The following is a 23,430-nucleotide window of genomic DNA, read 5'->3' as shown; positions in this document are numbered from 1 at the left end:
TTATTATTATTAATAATAATAATAATTATTATTATAATTATAATAATAATAATAATAATAATAATAATAGTATTATTCTTATCATTATTATACATGTGTATAATAAACTTATAATAAACTACATAAATACATTTGTATAGCACCATTCCTTTTCCGGTCTGCAGGACAGATAATAATGCACACAGTGCACTTTCATAGACTAAGCTACTGGAGTTACCCTGCACTATACTCATTTTTAACAGTCTCTTCTGCACTATAGTCACTTTTTTAATAGTCCTATATCACAGCCGTTACCATGTTTGCACTATATTCAGTTTTAACAGTTTTCTTCATCTCCTTGTATTTCTATATCTGGTATATTTTTTGTACTTTGCACTACTAACTTTTTTACTGCCTTTTTACTAACATGTTTTGCACTATGGAACTGTGATGCTGGTAACTTGAATTTCCCTCGGGATCAATAAAGTTACTAGCTATCTATCTATCTTTTCACCTACATAGGTTGCAGTGCTTTACATAAAATTGATTAAAATAGCACATTTATTATCTGTAAGGTGATTTAAAAAATAAAAAAAAAGCCACTTATTACCCATGATACATTTTCAAAAGGAAATTGCAAAATTGAGACTGAAGTGGTTCAGGTGGTTTAAATATAAAAAATCAGACATTTCGGAGAGACCCTGAAGGCAACACTCTCTAGCCTCGTCGTGGTCACGTGTCACAGGAATGCGGAAGTACAGCACCGTTGTTGTGCTAATCAGTAGCTATAGCTGCTCACTTCTTCTCTTTCTTTAACCTTTAACACTTAAACATCATCCATGGTCAGGTAAGAATAACATTTACATAAGACTGCATTGTTTCAGTATAACATAACGTTATAATTACATGTGTATTGTTCGGTTTTAAGGCTCACAGTGAGTCTCTCTTTAGCATGAACAAGCTTTCCTTTCACTATTAATCAATTAGCTAGCTCTATTATAAGGTATATAGTATTTATGTGGAATATATTTCTTCTAAACAGCCTTAGTGCAGGTTTATTAGCTGTTGATGTGACCATATACAGCTACAGGGATCACAAGTTTGTCATGTGAGTCAGATGAGGTCGAGGAGTGTGTGTTGTTTTCACTATACTGTCTCTAAATAACAGTTTAGAGGTGTTTTATCTAACAACAAGCATCACTGAAAGACTTGGCTGACTCTTTGATTATTAAAATTAACACACTTACTATGTCGTTTTTTCCTATCATCACTGATAGAAGTTTAATTTATTGTAACAGGCAGCTTTATTTGTATAGCACATTTCAGCAACAGAGCAATTCAAAGTGCTTTACATAAATATTCAAGAACATTGAGACAAAGTGCAAAAGAACATTAAGACATAAGTAAAACAGTTTTATAAAAACAATAAAAGATAGGATAGAAGCTAAAAAAGAGTATAACACACAAGAGTAAAAGTTATAGTGCAGTACAAGATCATTATCTGGTTTAATAAAAGGCAGCAGCAGCAAACAGGAAAGTTTTAAGCTTTGACTTAAAAGAACTCAGAGTTGTAGTTGGTCCTGCAGGTGGGAGCTTGTTCCAGATATTTGGAGCATAAAAACTGAACGCTGCTTCTGCATGTTTAGTTCTGACTCTGGGGAGAATAAGCAGACCTGATCCAGATGACCTGAGAGGTCTGGATGGTTCATAATACAGCAGAAGATCAGACATGTATTTTGGCCCTAAACCATTTAGTGCTTTGTAAACCAGCAGGAGTATTTTGAAATCAAGGTCGATTTCTTATGAGGTCGAGGAGTGTGTGGGTTGTTTCACAATACTGTCTCTAAATGACAGTTTTGTGGTGTTTTATCTAACAACACGCATCACTGAAAGAGTTGGCTGACATCTGACTATTAAAGGTCTCATATCATGCTCATTTTCAGGTTCATACTTGTATTTTGTGTTTCTACTAGAACATGTTTACACGCTGTAATGTTAAAAAACAGAAACTTCATTTTCCTCATACTGTCAGCCTGAATATGCCTGTATTCACCCTCTGTCTGAAACGCTCCGTTTTAGCGCATTTTGACGGAATTGCAACAGGATTGCGTTGCTAGGCAACAGCTTGGGTCCATGTGTACTTCCTGTCAGCTGATGTCATTCACATACACTGCAACCAGGAAATAAACTTGGACACATTTAGAATGTTTACATTTAAAACTGCGAAAAGGGTCTAAATATTGTATATTTGTGACATCACGAATGGGCAGAAATCCTGACGGCTTGTTTCAAATGCAGAGTTTCTGAATACGGGCTGTGTGTATTTCCCTGTGGATTGAGTGTTTCGATACTTTCATGGTATTTATATAGGACTTAAGCCTGCTTTATAATAAAAAAACGTGAAAATCTCCCTTTTTTATAATATGGGACCTTTAAAATTAACACACTTTCTATGTAGTTTTTCCTATCATCACTGATAGATTTAAGTTTAATTTATTTGAATAATGCTCAAGACCAGAGTTTGACTGTGTCACACACACACAGCCTTGTTCTGGATTATAAACTTTATTCTGTGTTGTTGTCCTTCAGGATGACCCAAAAGCACTGCCTGGAGGGCCAGGTGTACTCAGTGCCTCTCATCCAGCCAGACCTGAGGAGAGAGGAGGCTGTCCATCAGATAACAGATGCATTACTCTACTTGGAGACCATCTCTACTGATATTTTCAGAAGGCAAGCCCCAAAACACACACACACACACACACACACACACACACACACACACACACTTAAAAGAGCTAGAGGTAGGGAGGGACTTACATAAAAAACACGACTTTATAGCAAATTTGCAATAGCATGAGTGTTTCATGATTTCCCCTTGGTATGCAAATGACAGACTACTACTTGTATTGCATCACGCATAAGTAGTGCAAAAATGATTTGCTGATTAATCTCGCTTTAAAAAAAGTTAAACAAACGATCAGTTGTTATTGTGAGAGCAGTTGAATAGTTTTATTTACAAATTAGAACATATTTTTTTACTGTTTACATCTTCACAAATATTAAGTGTTTTTTAGTAACTTCTAATAGATGAAATACTTTCACTATTTCTGATATTTTACTAAAATGAAATAAATAAAATATATCTTTTTTTGTTTTATTTTGTTTTTAGATTAAACCATTCATTTTATAGTTAAACCTGCAGTAGGCACAATATTCCCCATGACTCTGTTTTCAGGCTTTAAAAAAATCTAGCCTGTGTGACGGGAGACTTTGGCCAATCACAGGTTATTTCAGAGAGAGGATGTTCCTATTCTGTTCATTAAACGGAGGCAGCTGTCAATCACTCGCAAACTCCGATCAAACGGTCAAACTAGGCAGCGCTGATCAAAAATTAATCAATATTCTGTTACTGTAATGCCTATTTCCCACCTCAAATGTTTTCAGAAACATCTTGTAGTGTTCTGTTTAGTTGGGAAATGATAAAGTTGATCAGCGCTGCCTAGTTTGACCGTTTGATCAGAGTTTGTGAGTGATTGACAGCTGCTCAGAGACGGCAGGCTCCAGTTCAGCTCTGATTGGCTGTTTTCCTCCGGTCTATGAAATCTTGCAGATTCCATTAGGAGCAGCGGAGGACACAGAGACACATGATTTTTTTCAGATTACCTGTCTCATGCACTACTGTCAGGATATAGTGACCGTTTTATAAAAATCACATTTTTAAATCATATTTGCTATAATTCTAACCACTGCAGCTTTAAGTAAAGTAAAAAATGCCAGAAGGTGGGCGCCCTGGTAGCTCACCGGGTAAAGCACGTACCATTAAGGCTGAGTCCTTACCGCAGGGTCCCGGGTTTGAGCCTGTCCCAGAGCCCTTTGCTGCATTTCATCTCCTCTCTCTCCCCTGACTTTCCTGTCTGTCTGTCTGTCTCTTTTATCCAAAAAAGCAGAAATGCCACAAAAAAATAATCTTTAACAAAAATGCCAGAAAGTTCTGTAGTGTGAGTGTTGACACCACCAGGGAATAACAAACAAGTCCAGTTAACAAAAAACTTTTTAACCACAAAACAGCAGTCAAAAAGGCTGTTGATATAACAGCATCTGTTCCAAGTTTTAATGGACATAAAAATAACGTCATATTTAATGGCTTGCACTGTCGGATCCAAATTCCGAGTCACATTTTATGCCACAGCACCTGTTTAAGAGCAGATGGTGCTGTCTGTCTGGCACCCTGAAAATAGAGGAGGCGTCTCCTGTAACTACATGAAAAGAGTGACATTTCATTTATTAACAGAATTGTTTTGCCAATACAACCTTTTGAAAGATGATGTGTTAGTAATTAGATGATTGATAGGAATTAGGATAGGATAGGATTAATAAGGGTGCAGAAACAGCTGTGTAATACTTGCACTTCATCTTTATTAAATACATGAAGTCCCAATTACTTTATTAATTTATTCTCGGGATTCAGCGATCTGCAGAGTGTATATAAAGAAGGAAATGTGGAATAGGGGCATCTCAGGTTACGCCATCCTCTTTATTGAATTGTGTAATATAGTCTCAGACACATTTTTCTCTGTGTGTGGATGTGTGTATGTCCATATTCATGTTGGTGTGTATGTGTGTGTTGCTTCCAGGGTGTCTGACAGTGTAGAGAAGAACCGCCGCCAGCTGCAGACCGTCACTGACCGGATCAGACTAGCTCAGGCCCGCGTCGACAAGATCAAAGGCAGTAAGAAGGCCACCAAGGTAACACAGCACCTCCATGTTGGCAGGCAGCTTTATATGTTGCACCTATGATGCACAATAGACACGATAAGGTGACAAGATCATTGAAAGCAATAATTAGTAGCATGTCTGTCCGTTATATCAGCTCTTTCTGTGTGTATAGGTTTTCTCCAGTGCTAAGTATCCGGCCCCAGATCGACTTCAGGATTATACATCTATCTTTATTGAGGCTACAGACCCCTCGTCACAAACTCGCCCCCGACGAAGGATACAGAATAAACTTCGACCCTTTGATGAGAAGGCCTTGCAGGTGAGATAAATACACTAAAATGCTGATTACACAAAGAATTAATGCAACAATACAAAATGGGACTTGTTAAGAGAGCCATGGTTTCACAAAGTGTTCGTCTTGAAGCCCACAAGCCATAGTTCTATAACTAATACAAAAGAGAAGAAAGTGCGTGCTAGCCTGATAGTGTTAGGGCCTCTTTATACAGCTGATACTGCTGAAACTGCCGGTTCAAAACAGGGATAAATAGAGACATGATTAATTTCCATTTACATGGCTTTTATCTTACTGCTGAGAATTATGACACAGCTCTCACTCCGGTCACACGAGGACAGGAGGGCTAGGAGCTGAAGTCTCGACTCCTCCATATTGATGTAGACTGCGGGGTCAGACTCCCATGACCCCATCAGTATTTATGCAGGAGATAAGAGCTGGTCCTGTATCCCATGACCAGGACAGAGTCCACATTTCTCCTCCAGAGTCTTCTTTTCTGCCCCCTGGCATATAATTTCCCAGGGAAGATGAGCAGTGTGACACCTCGATAATTGGAATATACTCTCCAGTCCCCTTTTTTTATGGGAGCCACACCTCTTTCTGCCAGTCCACTGTCAATGTGGCATTCATAGTGATAGAGGTGTGAAGCATTAGCTAAGCCTGAGGGCAAAACACTGAATCCTAGGTCCAAACACTTACCTGTGATCCTGAGCTCTGAGCAAAGACCAAAATAATGCAATCACTGATAGAGGAAGTTCCTAAATCAGTGATTCTCAAAGTGCAGGGGTCCGTAGTCCGTGAAATCAATTACTTTACTTCACCTAAGCCCTTTGCTCCTCTAGGGAGCATAGGCTATTGACAAATGTCCTCCACCTCACTCGGTTGTGGGCTGTTCTTTTGAGATCTCCCCAGTTGAGCCCACTCCCAGACATTTCTGCCCAGACACTTCTTCTCCAGCTGTTCCTGGGGCGACCTCTTTTCCTTGTTCCTTGGGGGTTCCATTTCAGGGCTTGTCGGGTAATGTATGTAGGCTAGGGTGGTGTTTAATATGCTATATGGAAGATCATTATTAGGGCTATGCCAGTCTTGCTTCTGTTAATTTTCTGAAAGCTTTTAAGATCAATAACTTGAAATTTGGGCTGTAAATGCTGTTGAGTCCAAAAGTGCCTGGGCTCACCCTTAGGGGCTGGGTTCAAAGCTCAGATAACCAGAAAGAAAAATGTAAGTGCTTCTTCTTCATGTTGGAAAGGAGCCAGTTAAGGTGATGGGAGAATCTGATGTCTCCTGGACGCCTCCCTGAGGAGGTATTTTAATATCCTGTCTGATATGGAACCACCTCAGCATCATTCAGGGAGGCAGGGAAGGCCATCTGGGCTGTTTTGCTTTTAGCCTAACATAACCCAGACCTGGATCAGCGCCGAAAGATGGATGGCGGCTGTAGCTCAGGAGGTAGAGCGGGTTGCTTACTAATCGGCAGACCGGTGGTTCTATCCCCGGCTCGGCTCCTGTAGTCTGCATGTGGAAGTGTCCTTGAGCAAGATAACGAACCGCCATTGCTTCCAAAGGCTGTGCCATTGTTGTGTGGGTGTATGTGAATGATTAGATCCTGATGTATGCATCAGTGAATGAATGTGTGAATGTTGACATGTAGTGTAAAGTACTTTGAGTGGTCGGAAGACTAGAAAAAGGCATTATATAAATGCTAATTTATTTACCATTTGGCTCTTTTTTGTAAAACAAATTTTATCTTAAACTGCACAGAATTAACACACTTGCTTTGAGAGGTTTTGGTCACATGTTATGACAGTTATCAGCGTCAAGTTCTTCTGATATGATATTGTCCGAATATTTTATAAACATTGCCATATGAATGTGAATAAATACCTGCCTACCTCAAAAACAGAACAGGAAAAGCCTCCCAATCGGACTTTCAGCTTGGCAAAAACTAAAACTTTGATGTGTATTTCAAATAATTATTCAGCCTGGTCTGGATACACATTTTAGTGGAAAATGTTAGAAAGCATGCTTCACACTTTTGTGTTCCTATCTGCATGCCAAATTTTCTGCTGTTTTGTTGTTATGCTTACAAATCATTTTCTTACATGAACAGCTGTTTTGTCATGATCAGCAGCATCCGCATTAAAAAATAATAATTTAGCCTTCAACCAGCACTGATGAGCTTTAGTCCATGTCAGTCTCAATTTTTCACGCCTCCTTTAAATAACCAACTGACATCCACTTAATGAAATGTTACACTGGTCGTAAAGGGCACCATGGCAGGTTATTTTACAGGTCTAAAGACATGGCAGAGGAGAGCACCATATTAGCATCAAACCATATTAGCTTCTTATTTTGTTGCTCCACGGGTGATGCTTGATTAGGAGGTTAAAGGAAGCGAAAACAACAGAAATGTGTGATAGTGTTTTCCTAAGTGGTTTTGTGTCTGTCTTTGTGCGTGTGTGTGCGTGCATGGTCAGCACAGGCTCCTGCATTATTTATAGTGAACACCACAGTTTTCCCATTACCATCTTAGGAAACTTTACAAAAAACGGTCTATTTTCTGCTGCGTCCGCTTGGTCTTGCAAATGTGTTGTTTTTATGTGTGTGTATTTGTCAGAGAGGGAGAAGAGGGAGAAATGAAAATACTGCTGGCAATTTTCTTTGGTACAGACAATGCATTATTCAATATCTCCCAGAAGCAGCGTGCAGGAGCACTTTGGTGGCATTTGTGATTTGTGTTATTCAAGATTTAGTTGACATTTTACAGATCTGCCTCTCACTCTATATCTCTATGTCTTCCTTTCAGGAGAAGTTGATGTATTTCCCAGTGTGTGTGAGCAAGAAGAATAGGTCTGAGAATGAGACGGAGGAGGGGCTGGGCAGTCTGCCGCGCAACATCTCATCCGTCAGCTCCCTGTTGCTCTTTAATACTACAGAGAACCTGTGAGTCCACACACACACACACCAATAGAACAGATGCTAACTGTAAACACAGATTAGATTAAATCTGTTCTTCATATTTTTGGATTTTTCTTGCTTTTAAAGATATAAGAAGTATGTGTTCCTTGATCCTCTGGCGGGAGCAGTGACAAAAACACACACAACGCTAGAGACAGAAAAAGAAGTGAAGCCGTTTGACGCACCGTTGTCCATCACGAAGAGAGAGCAGCTGGACAGACAGGTACCTCAAGCACCCTTCTTCAACCAAAACACATTGATAATTTGACTATTTTATATGTAGGATTGTTAATGATACATTTCGGGTGCTTTCCCACCCGTAGTTCGGTTCATTTGGTCCAGCATTGTTGCATTTTAGTTCTGGTCCGGTTCCTGATCACACTGACTTTTTACAAACAAACCAGAGGAGTAAACATGAAGTTATACAGACTGACAGGTAACTCGTTGATTGTTCTGTTTTGCGATTTTATCCTGCATCATCAGCGCAACATCAGGACCCACGTAGGGGAAATCAAATTCTTGTGAGTAACATGAGTTTATGCAGCACTTTAATGATCTGAGATGACTGGTGCAAACACATACTAGTCCAAATATCGGGGAGCGCACGGACACGTGCAGAAGGTATAGTGAACTGGCAAAGTACATGGAGTCGGATACAAACACAGCTGTTTTAACAGCTTTTGACACATTAATTAGAGAAAATATACTCGCTGACGTGCTTTTATACACGGTCTTAAATACAGATCGCTTCCTGAACAGATTTAACGATCAGCAGATGGATTTATTAGTAGTTTAGCTTTTGAAATCATGCTAAAATCACAAATCTGTTATCATAATCTTGAGGTTGGTTCGTTTACTTTCACACCACAAACGAGTCCGCTTGGAAAGAGGTTCGGTTGTTTGGTCCGCACCAGGGTAGGATTGACAGCTTTCACACCGGCCCAAATGAACCCAAGGAGGGTGGAAAGAGGAGATGTCAGTCTGCTCTCGCTGAAATTGAGCCAATAGCAACGCACAACCGCAGCTCCGGTTACACTGCACATGTGTCATACCCCAGGGCTCAAGACCAAAAGGCCCCCGTGTCCCAGCCTCTTTGAATAACACTTCAATGAACCATACTAACAGGGCAAACGGACCTGAGTTTGTTTTAACCGAACCAAACAGGTTAGGTGTGAAAGCACCCTTAATGATCAATGTTGTCTCTAATCTAATCTTTTCTTTCCAACAGACGGCAGAGTCTTATTTCTATGTGCCAGATCTGGGCCAGGTGCCCGAGATAGATGTGCCATCTTACCTGCCCGACCTGCCAGGCATCGCAGATGATCTGTCCTACAGCGCAGACCTCGGGCCCGGCTTCGCCCCGTCAGGACCCACACAAAACATCCCTGATCTGCCCTCCTTCTCGACGGAGAGCGACGGACATGGTACACACACACACACACACACACACACATACACACGTTCACTATCTCATCTCCGTTTGGAAGCAGATGTTGACTTTTCATCTCTTTCTCTTTCAGGCTCTCAGCTCCAACCTAATGTTCCACCTCCTCCACCACCTCCTCCTCCTCCTGAGCCTACCCTCGCTCCCGCCATTCCTGCAGGAGCTCCCCCTCCTCCGCCACCTCCTCCACCCCCCCCACCTGTTGAGAGCACCAAAGAAGCCACTCGAGCGTCAAGTTCAGGTTTGTCGCATGCGTGCAACTCAAAACTTGTACTGGCTACACACCACAGACTTGGGAGGAATATGATCGAGCTTTACAGTGTATTAAAGTAGTGAAAACCTGCTTCTCCCTTAAACCCAAATTACCCCCGACCGTCTCCTCTGTCTGCAGGCCCTGTGTCCGGTGCTCCCACCAAGGTGGTCGTGCCATCAGACGGCCGCGCCAATCTCCTGGAGTCCATCCGCAATGCCGGAGGCATCGGCAAAGCCAAGTTACGCGACATTAAAGAGCGCAAGATGGAGAAGAAGAAACAGAAGGAGCAAGAACAAGGTGTCGGATTGTTTGAGTGGGGGATGTGCTTCCGCTTCATGTTTTATTAACTGCTACACGATGCAGCTTTAACAATGATGAGAAACTCATGCAATCACAGCACAGCATGACCAGTCCCTAGTTAGCATTCACCCATGAGTTCATACACTGTCACACTGCATGTCAGCATGTGAGCGTCTGTGTATATATATCTCATATTGTTATCATCACAGTCCATGGCTCTGTGACCTTTGCTTTATAAATGTCAACCTCATTAAAAGGTTCACTTGGTAACAGTCATGTTTGAAATTGTCTGCCCTAATATCAGACGGCGTTATCTTTGCTCTCATTTCTGGTTGGCTGGCCAGGTCACGACCCAACATTTCATATTTAGAGAGAGCTGCTTATACCGTCTAACTAGATAACAAGTCTTGTTGTAATTATGTGCTCCACTTTGAAGCGCAGCACTGGGGAATGAGTGAAACCGTTTCCCTGCTCCAATTACTAATTTAAAAAAATACTGATTGTATGATTATTTAGTAACTGCCTGTCTCTGTCTCACAGCAGTGGCAGCGGCATCAAGTGGTGGAGACTTTATGTCTGATCTCTTCAATAAACTTGCCATGCGGAGGAAAGGTGAGGATCCCCTTTATGTCAAATGAGATTGAAAATACTGATGCAGGTGGTTGGAACTGCATACTGTAACTAATGTGTCCTGTTCCCTCTGTAGGCATATCTGGTAAAGGCCCAGCAGGTGGGGAGTCAAGTGAAGCTCCCACTGGTACCAGCGGTGCATTTGCCAGGATGTCGGATGTCATCCCACCACTTCCTGCCCCACATATGGCAACAGACGATGATGACTGGGAAGCGTAACATGATGGACAATGAACACTTAAAGGTGCAGTGTGTAGGAATTGGCAGCATCTAGCGGTGAGGTGGCAGATGCAATCATCTGAAACCTCTCCTGTGTGCCAAGCGTGAAGAAGAATCATGTTGGCCGACGCAAAAATGCTAATGGCCCTCTCTAGAGCCCGTGTTTGGTTTGTCTGTTCTGGGCTACTGTAGATATAAACGGATCATTCTAAGGTAACAAAAACACGACAATTCTTATTTTCAGGTGATTATACACTAAAGAAAACATACTTATTATATTATTATATTCCATTTTTGCCAATAGATCCTCCTAATTGCTGCACACTGGCTCTTTAAAGCACTGATGATGAAAGCATTTGATAGTCTTGAATAATTTTGTGTACATTACATTTTCCTCTGATCACTTAACAATACCATAAAAAGTGAAACTTTCAGTGTTAAAGTGGCCAATAATTGGCTTCATAATTATAAGTGCTTTAGTTTGTCTAATCAGTTGAACAAAACATCAATAAAACTCCAATAATAAAACAATTTATTGATAATCATATTCATTGTAAAACATATTTTCATAAAATTAAAACAAGCAGAAACTGAAATCATGGAACCATTTCACTAACGTCTTGCCGTTAAATAAAAGTAATTGTTGCATTACATAACACTTAATGCTTCATTTAAATATTTAACATCTTCTTCAAGGGTAACTGAAGTCACATGGATTCCTAAGCCGTTGCTGTGCTGTGCTTAATATCTGTGAAGTAGTTAGCAGTAATTCATTTCAATATATCTTACATGGTCCAGACTGAATTCGAAGACATTGCAGGACTGAGTCAGTCTGATTAATGCCCCTCTGGGTTTGTCTGCAGTGTGACATCATATACTTTTATTCATTATTCTTCAAACAAGAGATGTTACTGTAGGAAGCCAAAGCAGGACACAAGAAACAAGCAAGATATAAAAGCTGAAACGTAAAATAAAGCGAGTACGATGTACTGAAAATAGAACAACTGCCTCCCCGGTTGACCCTTGAACTCCAGCCAGAAGCACTCAGAGGTGTGACGGCTTCAAAATGTTTAAGAATGTAAACACAAATAAAAGGGCTGTGTCAATCTTGTAATAAGGAACTCTAATTATCTTATAGTATTTTTTTATTTTTTTTTAGAACAAATAACATTTTTTTGGGTTGCTAAATTTTCACGGTGGCCGCTGTTGCACTTGTTTCCCTGAAGTTCTTCCTAACCTCAGTCTTTGGAAATGTCCGTTCAGCTCAGTGTAAGTGACACTACAACTGCTTCTGCTTCTTCTCCAGGAAGAACTAGGAAAGAAGAGTTTACATACAACATATGAATACACTTTAGTCATGACACAGTGGGTTGAGTGTGGATACATGAGCGTACTTGCTTCTCACCTTCCGTAAGGCAGCAAAAGCAGGGCCAAAACTTGTGTGTGTGCTGGTGCGAGTTTTAATCCACGTGGGAAGTTTGGAGAGCGTAGCGGGTCGAGAGTAACGTCTGTCACACAGCACAATGGAGGAATAATCGCCACGGTGACGGATAGCTCTTCCTTTGGGCAGATGAAGTCAAATACATATGAATACTGATCATACCATCTATGGAATTAATTATCGCTAATGATTTTTTTATTGTATCTGTTGTCATGAGTATTGCATCCTTACCTATGGATTGATTGACAGCCTTCATGCAGAGGTTTTCTATTAGTGCTTGGCCGGGACTCCTCCCTCCACTATGAGGCTAAAAAAAAAAAACACATCGTCATCTCAGCACTCCTGTGACCTTGTACTTGTTTTAAAAGGTGTGTGGCTACAGTGAGGACTATAGAGTGCTGCAGGAATGAGTCCTAAAACCTGGAAATGAGTTAGCATTTTATCACTTCCGGTTCCCTCGTCTGTAAGTCAATGAGTTTGAATGGGTTTTTAGTCAGATGCCTGAAATAAGGTCTGTGGTTAATACAAGCGTTTTGTTCTACGACATTAAATACATCGATAAATACCCCACTCGTGAACTTTGAAGCCTTTATGTGTCTTGAAAACAACTAACAAGTGACTAAATGAGACTACTACTGTGTATATTTCTCGTTCATGCGACCGTGGTGTAGTTTCTTTACAGCCTAACATTAGTTTTTTACTTCTGACGATTGCATTTACACTTCAAAAATCATAAAAGTGGTGTTCATTTGTGAAGATTATCTTGCTGAACAAAACTTGTGTAAGTATCATAAACATTTGTTTGCCACAGATCTTTTTTTCTGCAGTATTCCAAAACCCAATGGAAAAGTCCCGGGAACCAGGGCGATGCTAACTTCCTGCTTGGCCTACAAAAAATGCGTCATCCCTGCAGCACTCTATTAGTTACAGTTAAGAGTCTCACCAGGTGTTTGTCCAGGTAGGACATCTTTTCCTGCAGCTCTGGGGATTTGATGTTGGGATATGGCATTCCCACCATCACCACACACCTGTCATCACATGCACACAGAAAAGAGCATTTAGTGTCATATGCTTTATACAGTGTGCAACTGCTGGCTGTCGACGTGCTCACGAATGACACACACCTGCCCAAGTCATCAGAGAAATTGATGCCCTCACTCATCTTTCCTCCGACCACAGAGAATAGCAACGCTCCAGTGAGGCCGCCGGCATCCGCAGCACACCTCTAAGAAAAGGAAGAGAGAGATACGTCAAACGTAGAGGCAATCACTCATAATGAACGCATTATTAATGGTGGCGATGAGGGCTGATGTTTTTTTTTACCTGGATACAGCGGGTGAACTCGCTCAGCACCTGTTCAACCTGGTTGGCTTTCTTTGGCTCCTGGAAGATCTGAGAAAGAAATAGTGATAGCTTAGAGACCGTCGGGGAAAATTCACTTCCCTTAAAATATGATGCCACCCTTGAGTTAAGGCGTGATAAAGACGGCTTCCCAGGGTGATGTACCTTCTTCTTGTTAGCCAGACGAGTCAGCGCACCGCTGGCCTCCCAGTGAGAAACGATCCGCCTCGAGTACTCATAAGAAGGGAAGAAGCACACGACCCCGCCTGGGACCACGTTACAAATGTTGGAGAGAATGCGCCCGGTCTCGTCCATCTGTCAAACAGGCACGAATTTGCAGTAGTGGTCGTGTCAACAATGCAGCTGCATTCAACGATATTACAGCAAGAACTTATAAAAATAATACGCGTTACCATGCGTGGAGAGTCTCTGTTTTGGAAAGTAAAATCCAGCTCCTGACCGGATGGACCGCTGCATAAAACGAGGGGAAGAATGTTCTCTGGAGGAATTACATGACCTACAGACAAAGAAAGTTCTCTTATTGATTTAAATATAACGACACAAACAACATATACAATTATTTTACATTATGAAATATTCAGAATATTCCATATACAATACAGTTTTGACAGCACATAACACAGATTTTCTTGTCTGCATATAAAGAGTGAAGTAAAATCCTTTGAGTTGTGTTCAAATCAAGGTTATGATAGTTTTGAATTTTCAGTTTTTATTTAATTTTTTAACTTTCGGATTTCAGTTTAGTTTAATTTTAGTTCCTTTTTTTGTTTTTTTTTCCAGAAAGGTTTAGTTTTTATATATTTAGTTTTCTGTTTGAGGCCAGCTATACTATCTCAGAAATATGTAGCTACATATGTATATATACAAAATACACAGTTGGGAGAACTGTGTAGGAATGGCCATGATGTTTAATCTTTGTGCTACTTTAATGAAGCAATTGCGGTATAGCCCCATCTCCTGGAAGGTCAAGTCCATTCAGTTTCTGTGGTTCAACGTCACGAGTTGACAAAATTTGTGCCATCTCCATTTTTGGTTAGTGATACATTACAGCTAAAAAAACAAACTGAAATGAATTTACGTTCATTTTTTATTTTATTTTTTTCCTAGGCAATATCATTTCAGTTTAGCTTTTCTTAAAGGATATAGTTTTTATTTCGTTTCAGTTAACCAAAACTATTTTTCACTGCTTATTTTCGTTTACGATAATAACCCTGTTTCAAATGATATCACCCAGATCTTGGGAGTCTGAGGACATAGTAATAGTACATGTCTTTTAATTATGTGTGCCACTGCAACAGGAGCACAAGTGTTGTTTATGATTTGCTTATGATTCAACAATCTTCCAAGTTTAATAAGCAAAAACAACCTGTGTGATGACAGTCAGCAAATGTAATCTTCAACTGATCCTTAATATGCACTGTTTGTATACAATGGATGGGCAATTAATTCATGGTTTACTTCACAAGATGCCATCGTTTTTTATCATCTCTTCTTGGTTTGTCCTGATATAATCTGTCACCTCCATCACTCGAACCAGGTGCGAGTTCATGAAATGATTCTTATAATATTCGAAAAACCAAACGGAATATTAGCACTTGTACTAAAAATCAGTTGTTATTTGAGATTTTGTCAAGTGTTATATTATTCATCAAAAATCCCCACACACAGAAATATTGATAAACACATGACTAAGAGAGAGTGCATTACAAAAGCAGAAAGAGAGAAACTCCACAAAGTGCTGCGGTGTTGTAAAAATGGGCCACTCACCACAGGAAAACTCAGTGATGCGCTCCTCTCCCACTCCGGCAGAAAACAGCAGCTCTTGTTTGAAGTCTGAAACCTACATATCACATCTTTCAGATTGATAAAAAAAACTTACACAGCAAAGGCTTAGTTTATTTTTAGTGGGTTTAAAATAACTTACAGGCTGCATGGTTCCTCCTGCGACGATGACAGCTCTGCACTGCTTCAGCACCTGGGCAAAGTGGACTGCTGGATTCAACATCAGGAACTTGACGCTGCTCTCTGACAAAGTGCCTGGACATAAAACACAGGGGGTATTTTATGACACTTTTAGTTCATTACTGGCCTTTCTTTGAGTTGTTTTTATTAACCGTACCTTGTCTGTGCACCACCACTCTGCCATCAGTGTTGCTGTTGGTGAGAGCCATGAAGAAACCCTCCACCTGCATCATGGGAGATGCAGACAGCACTTTCTCTGCCTCTGACCCCTGCTGGTCTACTGAAGAAACTGCACACATGAGTGAGTAGATGAATCACAATGGAACAGAGGTATGCTACATTGTTCAGTGTCTGTTGATTGCAAAATGCCAAAGTGAGAGAAATGGTATTGGTTACGGGGTGAAAAGAATAATTATATCTGCTCATGCATTTTAGATCCAGCTTAACCAAAAACACTGATTTTTTTTCGGATATCCTTTAGACTTTTGTTTTTCACACATTTTTCCGATTTATTTTTTTTTGGACATTTTTTTCAGACATTTTTTTTTTTTCGAACATTTTTCAAACCTTTTTCAGACTTTTGTTTTTTACACATTTTTTGGACTATTTCTTTTGGGAATTTTTTTTCAGATTTTTTTTTTTTTTTTCGAACATTTTTCAAACCTTTTTCAGACTTTTTTTTCACACATTTTTCAGATATTTTTCAGACTTTTTTTGGATATTCTTCAGACTTTTTTTTCATACATTTTTCAGATTTTTTTTCGGATACCCTTCAGACTTTTTTTTTCGAACATTTTTCTGACTTTTTTTTCGAACATTTTTCGAACATTTTTTCTGACTTTTTCTTTGGACATTTTTCAGTCTTTTTTTCGGATATTCTTCAGACTTTTCTTTCACACATTTTTCAGACTTTTTTTATCCTTCAAACTTTTGTTTTTGACATTTTTCTGATTTTTTTTTTTGAACATTTTTCAAACTTTTTTCTGATTTTTTTTTTTTTTAAACATTTTTCAAACACTTTTTTTTGGACAATTTTCAGACATTTTACAGACTTTTTGTTTCGGATATTTTTCAGACGTTTTTCAGACTTTTCGTTTCGGATATCCTTCAGACTTTTGTTTTTCATACATTTTTCAGATTTATTTTTTTTCGAACATTTTTCAGACTTTTTTTCCACACATTTTTCAGACTTTTTTTTCGGATATTCTTAAAACTTTTTTTCCACACATTTTCAGACTTTTTTTTTTTTTTCGAACATTTTTTAAACTTTTTTCTGAATTTTTTTTTTTTTTTAAAACATTTTTCAAACACCTTTTGACAATTTTCAGACTTTTTGATTCGGATTTTTTTCACACATTTTTTGGACATTTTTCAGACTTTTTTTTTTTTTCGAACATCTTTCTGACTTTTTTTTCGAACATTTCTCAAACTTTTTTCTGATTTTTTTTTTTTTAAACATTTTTCAAACACCATATTTTTGACAATTTTCAGACATTTTACAGACTTTTCGTTTCGGATATTTTTCACACATTTTTTGGACATTTTTCAGACTTTTTTTAGATATTCTTCAGACTTTCTTTTCACACATTTTTACAGAATTTTTTTCGGATATCCTTCAAACTTTCATTTTTTACACATTTTTCAGATTTATTTTTTTCGAACATTTTTCAAACCTTTTTCTGACTTTTTTTTTTAAACATTTTTCAAACACTTTTTTGGACAATTTTCAGACATTTTACAGACTTTTTGTTTCGGATATATTTCAGACTTTTTTCAGACTTTTTTTTTCACACATTTTTCAGATTTATTTTTTTGGAAATTTTTTTCAGACTTTTTTTTCACACATTTTTCAGACTTTTTTCAGACTTTTATTCGGATATTCTTAAAACTTTTTTTCCACACATTTTTAAGACTTTTTTTTCGGATATTCTTAAAACTTTTTTTCCACACATTTTTAAGACTTTTTTTCAGACTTTTTTCGGATATCCTTCAGACTTGTTTTTCACACATTTTTCAGATTTATCTTTTTTGGAAAAAAATGTTCAGACTTTTTTTTCGAACATTTTTGAAACATTTTTCTGACTTTTTCTTCGGGCATTTTTCAGACTTTTTTTTTGTTCGAACATTTTTCAGACCTTTTTTTGGACAATATTCAGATATTTTACAGACTTTTTGTTTCGGATATTTTTCAAACCTTTTTCAGACTTTTTCTAGATATTCTTCAGACTTTTTACAGACTTTTATTTCTGATATCCTTCAAACTTTTATTTTTGACACATTTTTCAGATTTATTTTTTTGGGAAATTTTTTTCAGACTTTTTTTTTGGAACATTTTTCAAACCTTTTTCTGACTTTTTTTTTTTTTTTAAACATTTTTCAAACATTTTTTTTTGGACAATTTTCAGACATTTTACAGACTTTTTGTTTCGGATTTTTTTCAAACTTGCAGCCCTAATACATGATATCTATTCTCTTGCCTGTGCACTTTACACACAAGGAAATGTGGGAGATTTTTATGGTAGCAGTTATACTGTGAGTACTGTCTGTAAAAGTTGTAAAATGTCTATTATGGGGAAAGTGAATTTCAACACATCTCACAATATAGATCCATGACAGTCAAATCTTTCTGAAATTAAGCATGTTAAGCTTTTCTCATTCCTGAATAGGATCCCATTTAGGTGTTCATCATTATCAATAAATTACTGCATGTTGCTACCATAATGCCACATGTCTGCAGTGATGATGTTCATCTCCACAATTTGTTTTAAATATGTGGGTGACATAAAAATAATCAGCCCTCTGACCTGGTGCAGTGCTCTGGTTGCTCTGCAGTGTTTGAAGGTAGCGGTTTAAGCCCTCTGTGCGTCGGTTCTCCTTGTTGGAGCTGCTCTGAGTGTGCAGACTCACACCTGATCCTGCGTACTTCTCCACAAAGCCACCCAGCTGCAGCAAAGAGGGGACACGTGTGGGATTCATTCGATTTTACGGTGGATCACTCGATATTTACACGAGGCATAGATACAATACATACATACATATTAAACACTTACTTTTCTGCTGATCATGCTCTTCTCAAAGTATCTCTGTAACTAAAGAGAGAATGACAGTGATGTTGAAAGAACTGCAGTATGGATATGGTGTGATTTTTAACAGCATTATACACACTTTCAATTACCTTAAACAAATTGATATTGTCGATCTGAGCCTTGAAGAGGAAGTTGTTAATGGTGAGCATTTCAGTTCCTAAAAGATAAAGAAACATGATTGGTTGGCAAATTCTTCTTAGATGTGTATTAGTGTTTGTGTGTGTATTGTTTACTAACCTGTTTGTGTAGTCTGGCTTTGTGGATTCTGCCCGACCTTACCTGCAAGGATAACGTGTCACAGTCACGTTGCAGACTGGCAATAATCAAAAACTAATTGTAGCCCAAACACACTCACCTCCCAGCACCCGGACGAGCCCCTCAATCACAAACAGAATCTGTTTGATGTACATCAGGTTCTTTGCCTTCAGTCGCTTCCTGATGTTGTAGAAACATAACCATCAACAGCCAGGAGGGTTAATAATACAATATTGAATTTGTGAATGAGTGCATTGCGTGTGTGTGTGTGTATACACTCACTTATAGCGTTCGCCATACTGGGTGAGCTGCGTGTGGACACGGCAAAGCTGCAGAAGATTCACAATTTAGTATATTGCAGAGAACATGCAGATTTTTAAACCTAGATTTTGTACATGATGTGTATGAATGTGTTTACCTGCGCTCCAGTGAGCTCTGCACTGTGTATACAGGAGAGTGTGTCACTAAGATTGTGAGCTTCATCTATGATCACCACCTGTAAAAATATACATATATATTTACAAAACGGTTCTGCTGTCAGTAATTTGACAAATCAATTCCACTTCAAGTTGTTGAAACTGATGAAAGTATGGCAAAATTATCAGGTACTCAAACAATCAGGCACTCATTGTGTGTTTACATTTTTGTAATATATAATATTAATAAATAAAATATAATATTTTGTAATAAATTTTGAAATATTATTTATTCCTGTGCTCCAGAGGTTAAACTACTTATGGAAATTTGTGTTTCTAACATTACTAGGGCATTTCAATTAGATTTTATTTTTATTTCCATGATAATACTGACAATTGCTGAAGAGAAAAAATCTATGATGGAATCAAAAACATCTAATCCTACCTGCCCCTTCAGCTGGACCCCTGCTGCCTTCCTTGTGGCTTCATGAAGCAGCATCTGATAGGGCAACACCACCAACTATGCAGACACAATTAACATAGACCACACTGATTAACACTAAAACTTACAAAAAGTGAATGAATAAATAAAATACTTTAAAGAAATGTTAGCAGCACAGCAAGCAATCTGAAACACACAAGTACTGAGACAGGAATGGATGAACTGAGTACGACAAGGACATTGTTACCTGTGCGGCGGGGACAGCGAGGCGTGTGGCATAGTAAGGACATGCATGTGTCTCTCTGCCCAGCTTCAGCATCTGCTCTATATCGTGGACTGTCCCCAGAATGTCGTCCCTCATCTGCTGCATTGCTGAAGCTTTATAATAGGGACACACACTCTTTGCTGGATCTCGCTTACGTTTTACACCCTCTTCATGATGCGGCTTCTCTACAAAAGGGCAGAACAAGCAACGTTGTAAGCGAAACTAGTCTTATTTATTTTTTTATGTTTCAAGACAGCTCTTGGGTTATGGGTTAACTAATTGCATTAGAAATATTATTCATAGTTCTATAATGGCATTTCTGTTTAATTCTGATTTGTGGCGTGTTTTGTGTTGTCCGTCTAATGTTGTTTGTCTGTAACTCATTGTTATTGCTGCCTTTCTTGGATCAGGACACTCTTGGAAACGTTTTTTTTTTAATCTCAACAAAGCTTTCCTGGTTTAAATAAAGGTTAAATAAAATTGCTTTAAGTTATCTGGAAATATTCTTCTGTAAGATCGGTAGTTCCGGAGCTAAATTGTGTGCGAGGTTTTCTCACCATGTTTGTTTTTCTGCATCTCCAGGCAGCGGTCGTTGATGCGCTGGATGCTGCCCAAGCGACGAACCTCCTCGTTGACACACAGATTCTGAAAAGTACACAAGATTTATGTTTACTGGGCAAACACTGTCAGGTGTTGTGGTTAACAATCACGTTTTACTGATTGAATACAAGTAACAGTTCCTGTTCAATGCCAAACTTAGTGTGGCATGGATAGAAATGTAGATGTAATGTACTGTTTTTGAATTTTAATTCAAATCTAATCTAATTTGGTAATTATAAATTAGAAAATACAAGTAGTAAAAGGTATAAATAATTTGAGAAACAAGGGAACTAGGAACCTGTAGCAGACAACATACTCGCAAAGCTTCTCACTCCAAATTAAACAATTATATAAATATTCACAATGGATGAAATTTCACCAAATATACTGAAATCTAACCCTTCTACTGGTAGTGTTTGTGTGTGTATGTGTGTGTACACGTACCTGCCGTGAGCCCAGTGTGACCAAACTGATGTCCTTGCTGAAGGGGCTCTTTTGAACCTCATGGACAAACTGGGCCAGCTGGGAGTGAGTGCGACTGCAGTAGTAAATCTGAAAACATGCATATGAAGACACAGCCTCACTTCAGGGTTATATGTCACCCTCATTATTACTATTTTTGTATCATATCAGTGGCACACTCATCCTTACAGTTACAATGTGACATGTCTATCTCACACACACCTTCGTAACATGTTCTTCAACCAGTTCGTCGTCGGTGTCATCATCCTCAGCACCGCAAAATCTGAGCAGGAGAGCAAACGCACCTTGCTTGTTATTGTCTGTCACCACATTCAATACGACTGGTAACCAATCAGTGGCTGCCCTCACCTGCTCCGAGTCTTTGTCTCATCATCGCTTTCATATTCTGCAATAATGAGCTCCTCGTCCTCTTGATCTCCTTGTGTCTCGGTTTGTTCCTCTTTACTGAGCTGGAGCAATTTGAATGCCTCTTCATCTTCACTGCTCTAGAGACACATATATTCATATAGTGAGTTGCAGAGACTTGACTTACAGAGATTGTAATTTTTAGGTACATTTTAATGGCACTTTGCGAGATCACTTACTTTTCTTTTCATCGCATACTTTAGTTGAACGTTGTTTCGGATCATTTCTAATCGTTCTTCCCTCTTCTTTCTTTTCAATTCTTCCTCCTGACACACAAAAAAACATACCATAATATTCAAAAGCTGAGCAGGTGAGAAGCGGGAAATTCCCAGAGATCCGTAGAGATCTGAAATGACATTCTTACCTTCAACTTTGACACCAAATCACGTTCTGCCTTTTTTTCAACAAAATCAGTGATCCAGTCGGGCTCTGCTGAGGAGCTGGTAGTGGAGGACTGAGCCGTAGATGTGGAAAGAGCTGCTTCTCCTTCATGCAGAAGAGCAGCTGCCTCCTGCTTCCTCTTCTCCTCGTAGTCTGTGAGCCAGCTCAGAGCTCCACATATCAGACTCAGAGACTTGCCCTGGGTTAAAGATAAGATAAGATAAGATATTCCTTTATTAGTCCTGCAGTGGGGAAATTTGCAGTGTACAGCAGCAAAGGGGATGGTGCAAAAAACAAGATGCATCAGCTAACACAGTAAAAAAGAGCTAAACAAAGTGTAACAAAATATGAACCATTTAAATAGAAGGAAGTATAAAGTGGTCTGTAAGTGGTCTACTGGGAGCAGTGCTGGTTGTGGTCTACTGGGAGCAGTTCTGGTTGTGGAGTCTGACAGCTGCAGGAAGGAAGGACCTGCAATAGAGCTCCTTCACACACTTTTGGGTGGAGCAGCCTGTTGCTGAAGGAGCTCTCCAGTGCTGAGATGATGTCCTGCATGGGGTGGGAGTCATTCTCCATCATGGGTGACAGCTTAGCCATCATCATCCTCCTCTCTCCCACCACCTCCACTGTGTCGAGGGGGCATCCCAGGACAGAGCTGGCCTTCCTGATCACTGTCTAGTCTATTCCTGTCTGCAGCTGAGATGCTGCTGCCCCAGCAGACCACTCCATAAAAAAGGTCATGTGTCATAAAAGGATGTTAAAAACACAAAAAAATGATGACTCAAATGTAATGGCTTCTTTTGTAACCTCTCTTGCATACATGCACACATACATACACACCGTTCCAGTTGGACTTTCAAAGATCCCCACTTTGCCCTGGTCCAGTGCACTGTACAGGGCTTGCATGAACTGCTCCTGGATGTCATAGGGCTGGTAGGGAAATGGAAACTGGGTCCTGCCATTCTCCATGCTGGTGAACCTCCCTGCTAGATGACATATAGGGTTAAAAAAGGATTCCGCTGAGCAGCACACAGTGTGTTTAAACTGGATTGTATTAGCTACAAGCCCTAAACTACTGATAGTGATGTTGTGTCTAACATGAGGCACCAGATTCTGCTTTTTGTGCAGATCTTATAAAAGTCCTGACTTGTTTCTGATTCAGATTGCGTCATTTTTACTGTCTACATGTTATTTCAAGCAGCTAACATTTGATTTTAAAGGGGTTGTCATTGAGAGCTGTTAAGCTGCCTTGAAAGGAAAAACTGTATAGCTAAAGATAGCTGCCAGCTTGTTTTTAGCTGGCTAGATAACTTATAACCTATCCCCTTATTAGCTGAAGTCTTACACCCACTGCCGATCCTTAACATTTACATACATGGTTGCTATTTAATAGCTACTTACCCGCTGAAATCCTTAAACAAAAGGAGGTTTTACTTTGTGTAATATTATGTTCAGCTGCCGGCTATTCAACAACCGCGCCAACAGACAGCAGCGTGGACGAGATCTGACCAATAGGGAGCCAGATAAACCAAAGAGCGCTT

General features: G+C 39.2%; 2 protein-coding genes across 3 annotated transcripts; one reads left to right on the top strand and one right to left on the bottom strand.

The window, feature by feature from the left end:
• Window positions 1–669: 669 nt before the first annotated feature.
• Window positions 670–11,322, top strand: wash1 (WAS protein family homolog 1). Its single transcript, XM_037767953.1, has 11 exons — window positions 670–826; window positions 2,569–2,709; window positions 4,614–4,725; window positions 4,868–5,014; window positions 7,794–7,930; window positions 8,033–8,168; window positions 9,174–9,369; window positions 9,466–9,630; window positions 9,781–9,939; window positions 10,483–10,554; window positions 10,649–11,322. The coding sequence occupies exons 1-11, from the start codon at window positions 819–821 to the stop codon at window positions 10,789–10,791; spliced, it is 1,416 nt and encodes a 471-aa protein (XP_037623881.1). The 5' UTR covers window positions 670–818; the 3' UTR covers window positions 10,792–11,322.
• Window positions 11,307–23,412, bottom strand: ddx11 (DEAD/H (Asp-Glu-Ala-Asp/His) box helicase 11). Of its 2 annotated transcripts, none has more exons than XM_037767951.1 (28): window positions 23,291–23,412; window positions 22,730–22,875; window positions 21,873–22,088; window positions 21,688–21,774; window positions 21,452–21,588; window positions 21,305–21,365; window positions 21,065–21,172; window positions 20,578–20,665; window positions 20,003–20,205; window positions 19,759–19,833; window positions 19,316–19,393; window positions 19,180–19,226; window positions 18,998–19,077; window positions 18,880–18,921; window positions 18,732–18,799; window positions 18,607–18,645; window positions 18,361–18,499; window positions 15,714–15,845; window positions 15,519–15,631; window positions 15,362–15,434; window positions 13,987–14,090; window positions 13,739–13,888; window positions 13,556–13,624; window positions 13,357–13,457; window positions 13,176–13,260; window positions 12,464–12,539; window positions 12,197–12,351; window positions 11,307–12,103 (listed from the first exon to the last, which is right to left on the bottom strand). In XM_037767951.1, the coding sequence occupies exons 2-28, from the start codon at window positions 22,856–22,858 to the stop codon at window positions 12,071–12,073; spliced, it is 2,688 nt and encodes an 895-aa protein (XP_037623879.1). In that variant the 5' UTR covers window positions 22,859–22,875; window positions 23,291–23,412; the 3' UTR covers window positions 11,307–12,070. The 2 variants fall into 2 exon arrangements, with proteins under 2 accessions (XP_037623879.1, XP_037623880.1); XM_037767952.1 differs by having other exon boundaries at window positions 22,730–22,872; window positions 23,291–23,394.
• Between the last annotated feature and the right edge of the window lie 18 nt (window positions 23,413–23,430).

Source organism: Sebastes umbrosus, chromosome 4, assembly GCF_015220745.1.
Source record: "Sebastes umbrosus isolate fSebUmb1 chromosome 4, fSebUmb1.pri, whole genome shotgun sequence".
In the NCBI taxonomy this organism is placed as follows: domain Eukaryota; kingdom Metazoa; phylum Chordata; class Actinopteri; order Perciformes; family Sebastidae; genus Sebastes; species Sebastes umbrosus.
Note: the sequence above shows the minus strand (reverse complement) of the source record. Positions and strands in the feature narration are given on the sequence as shown.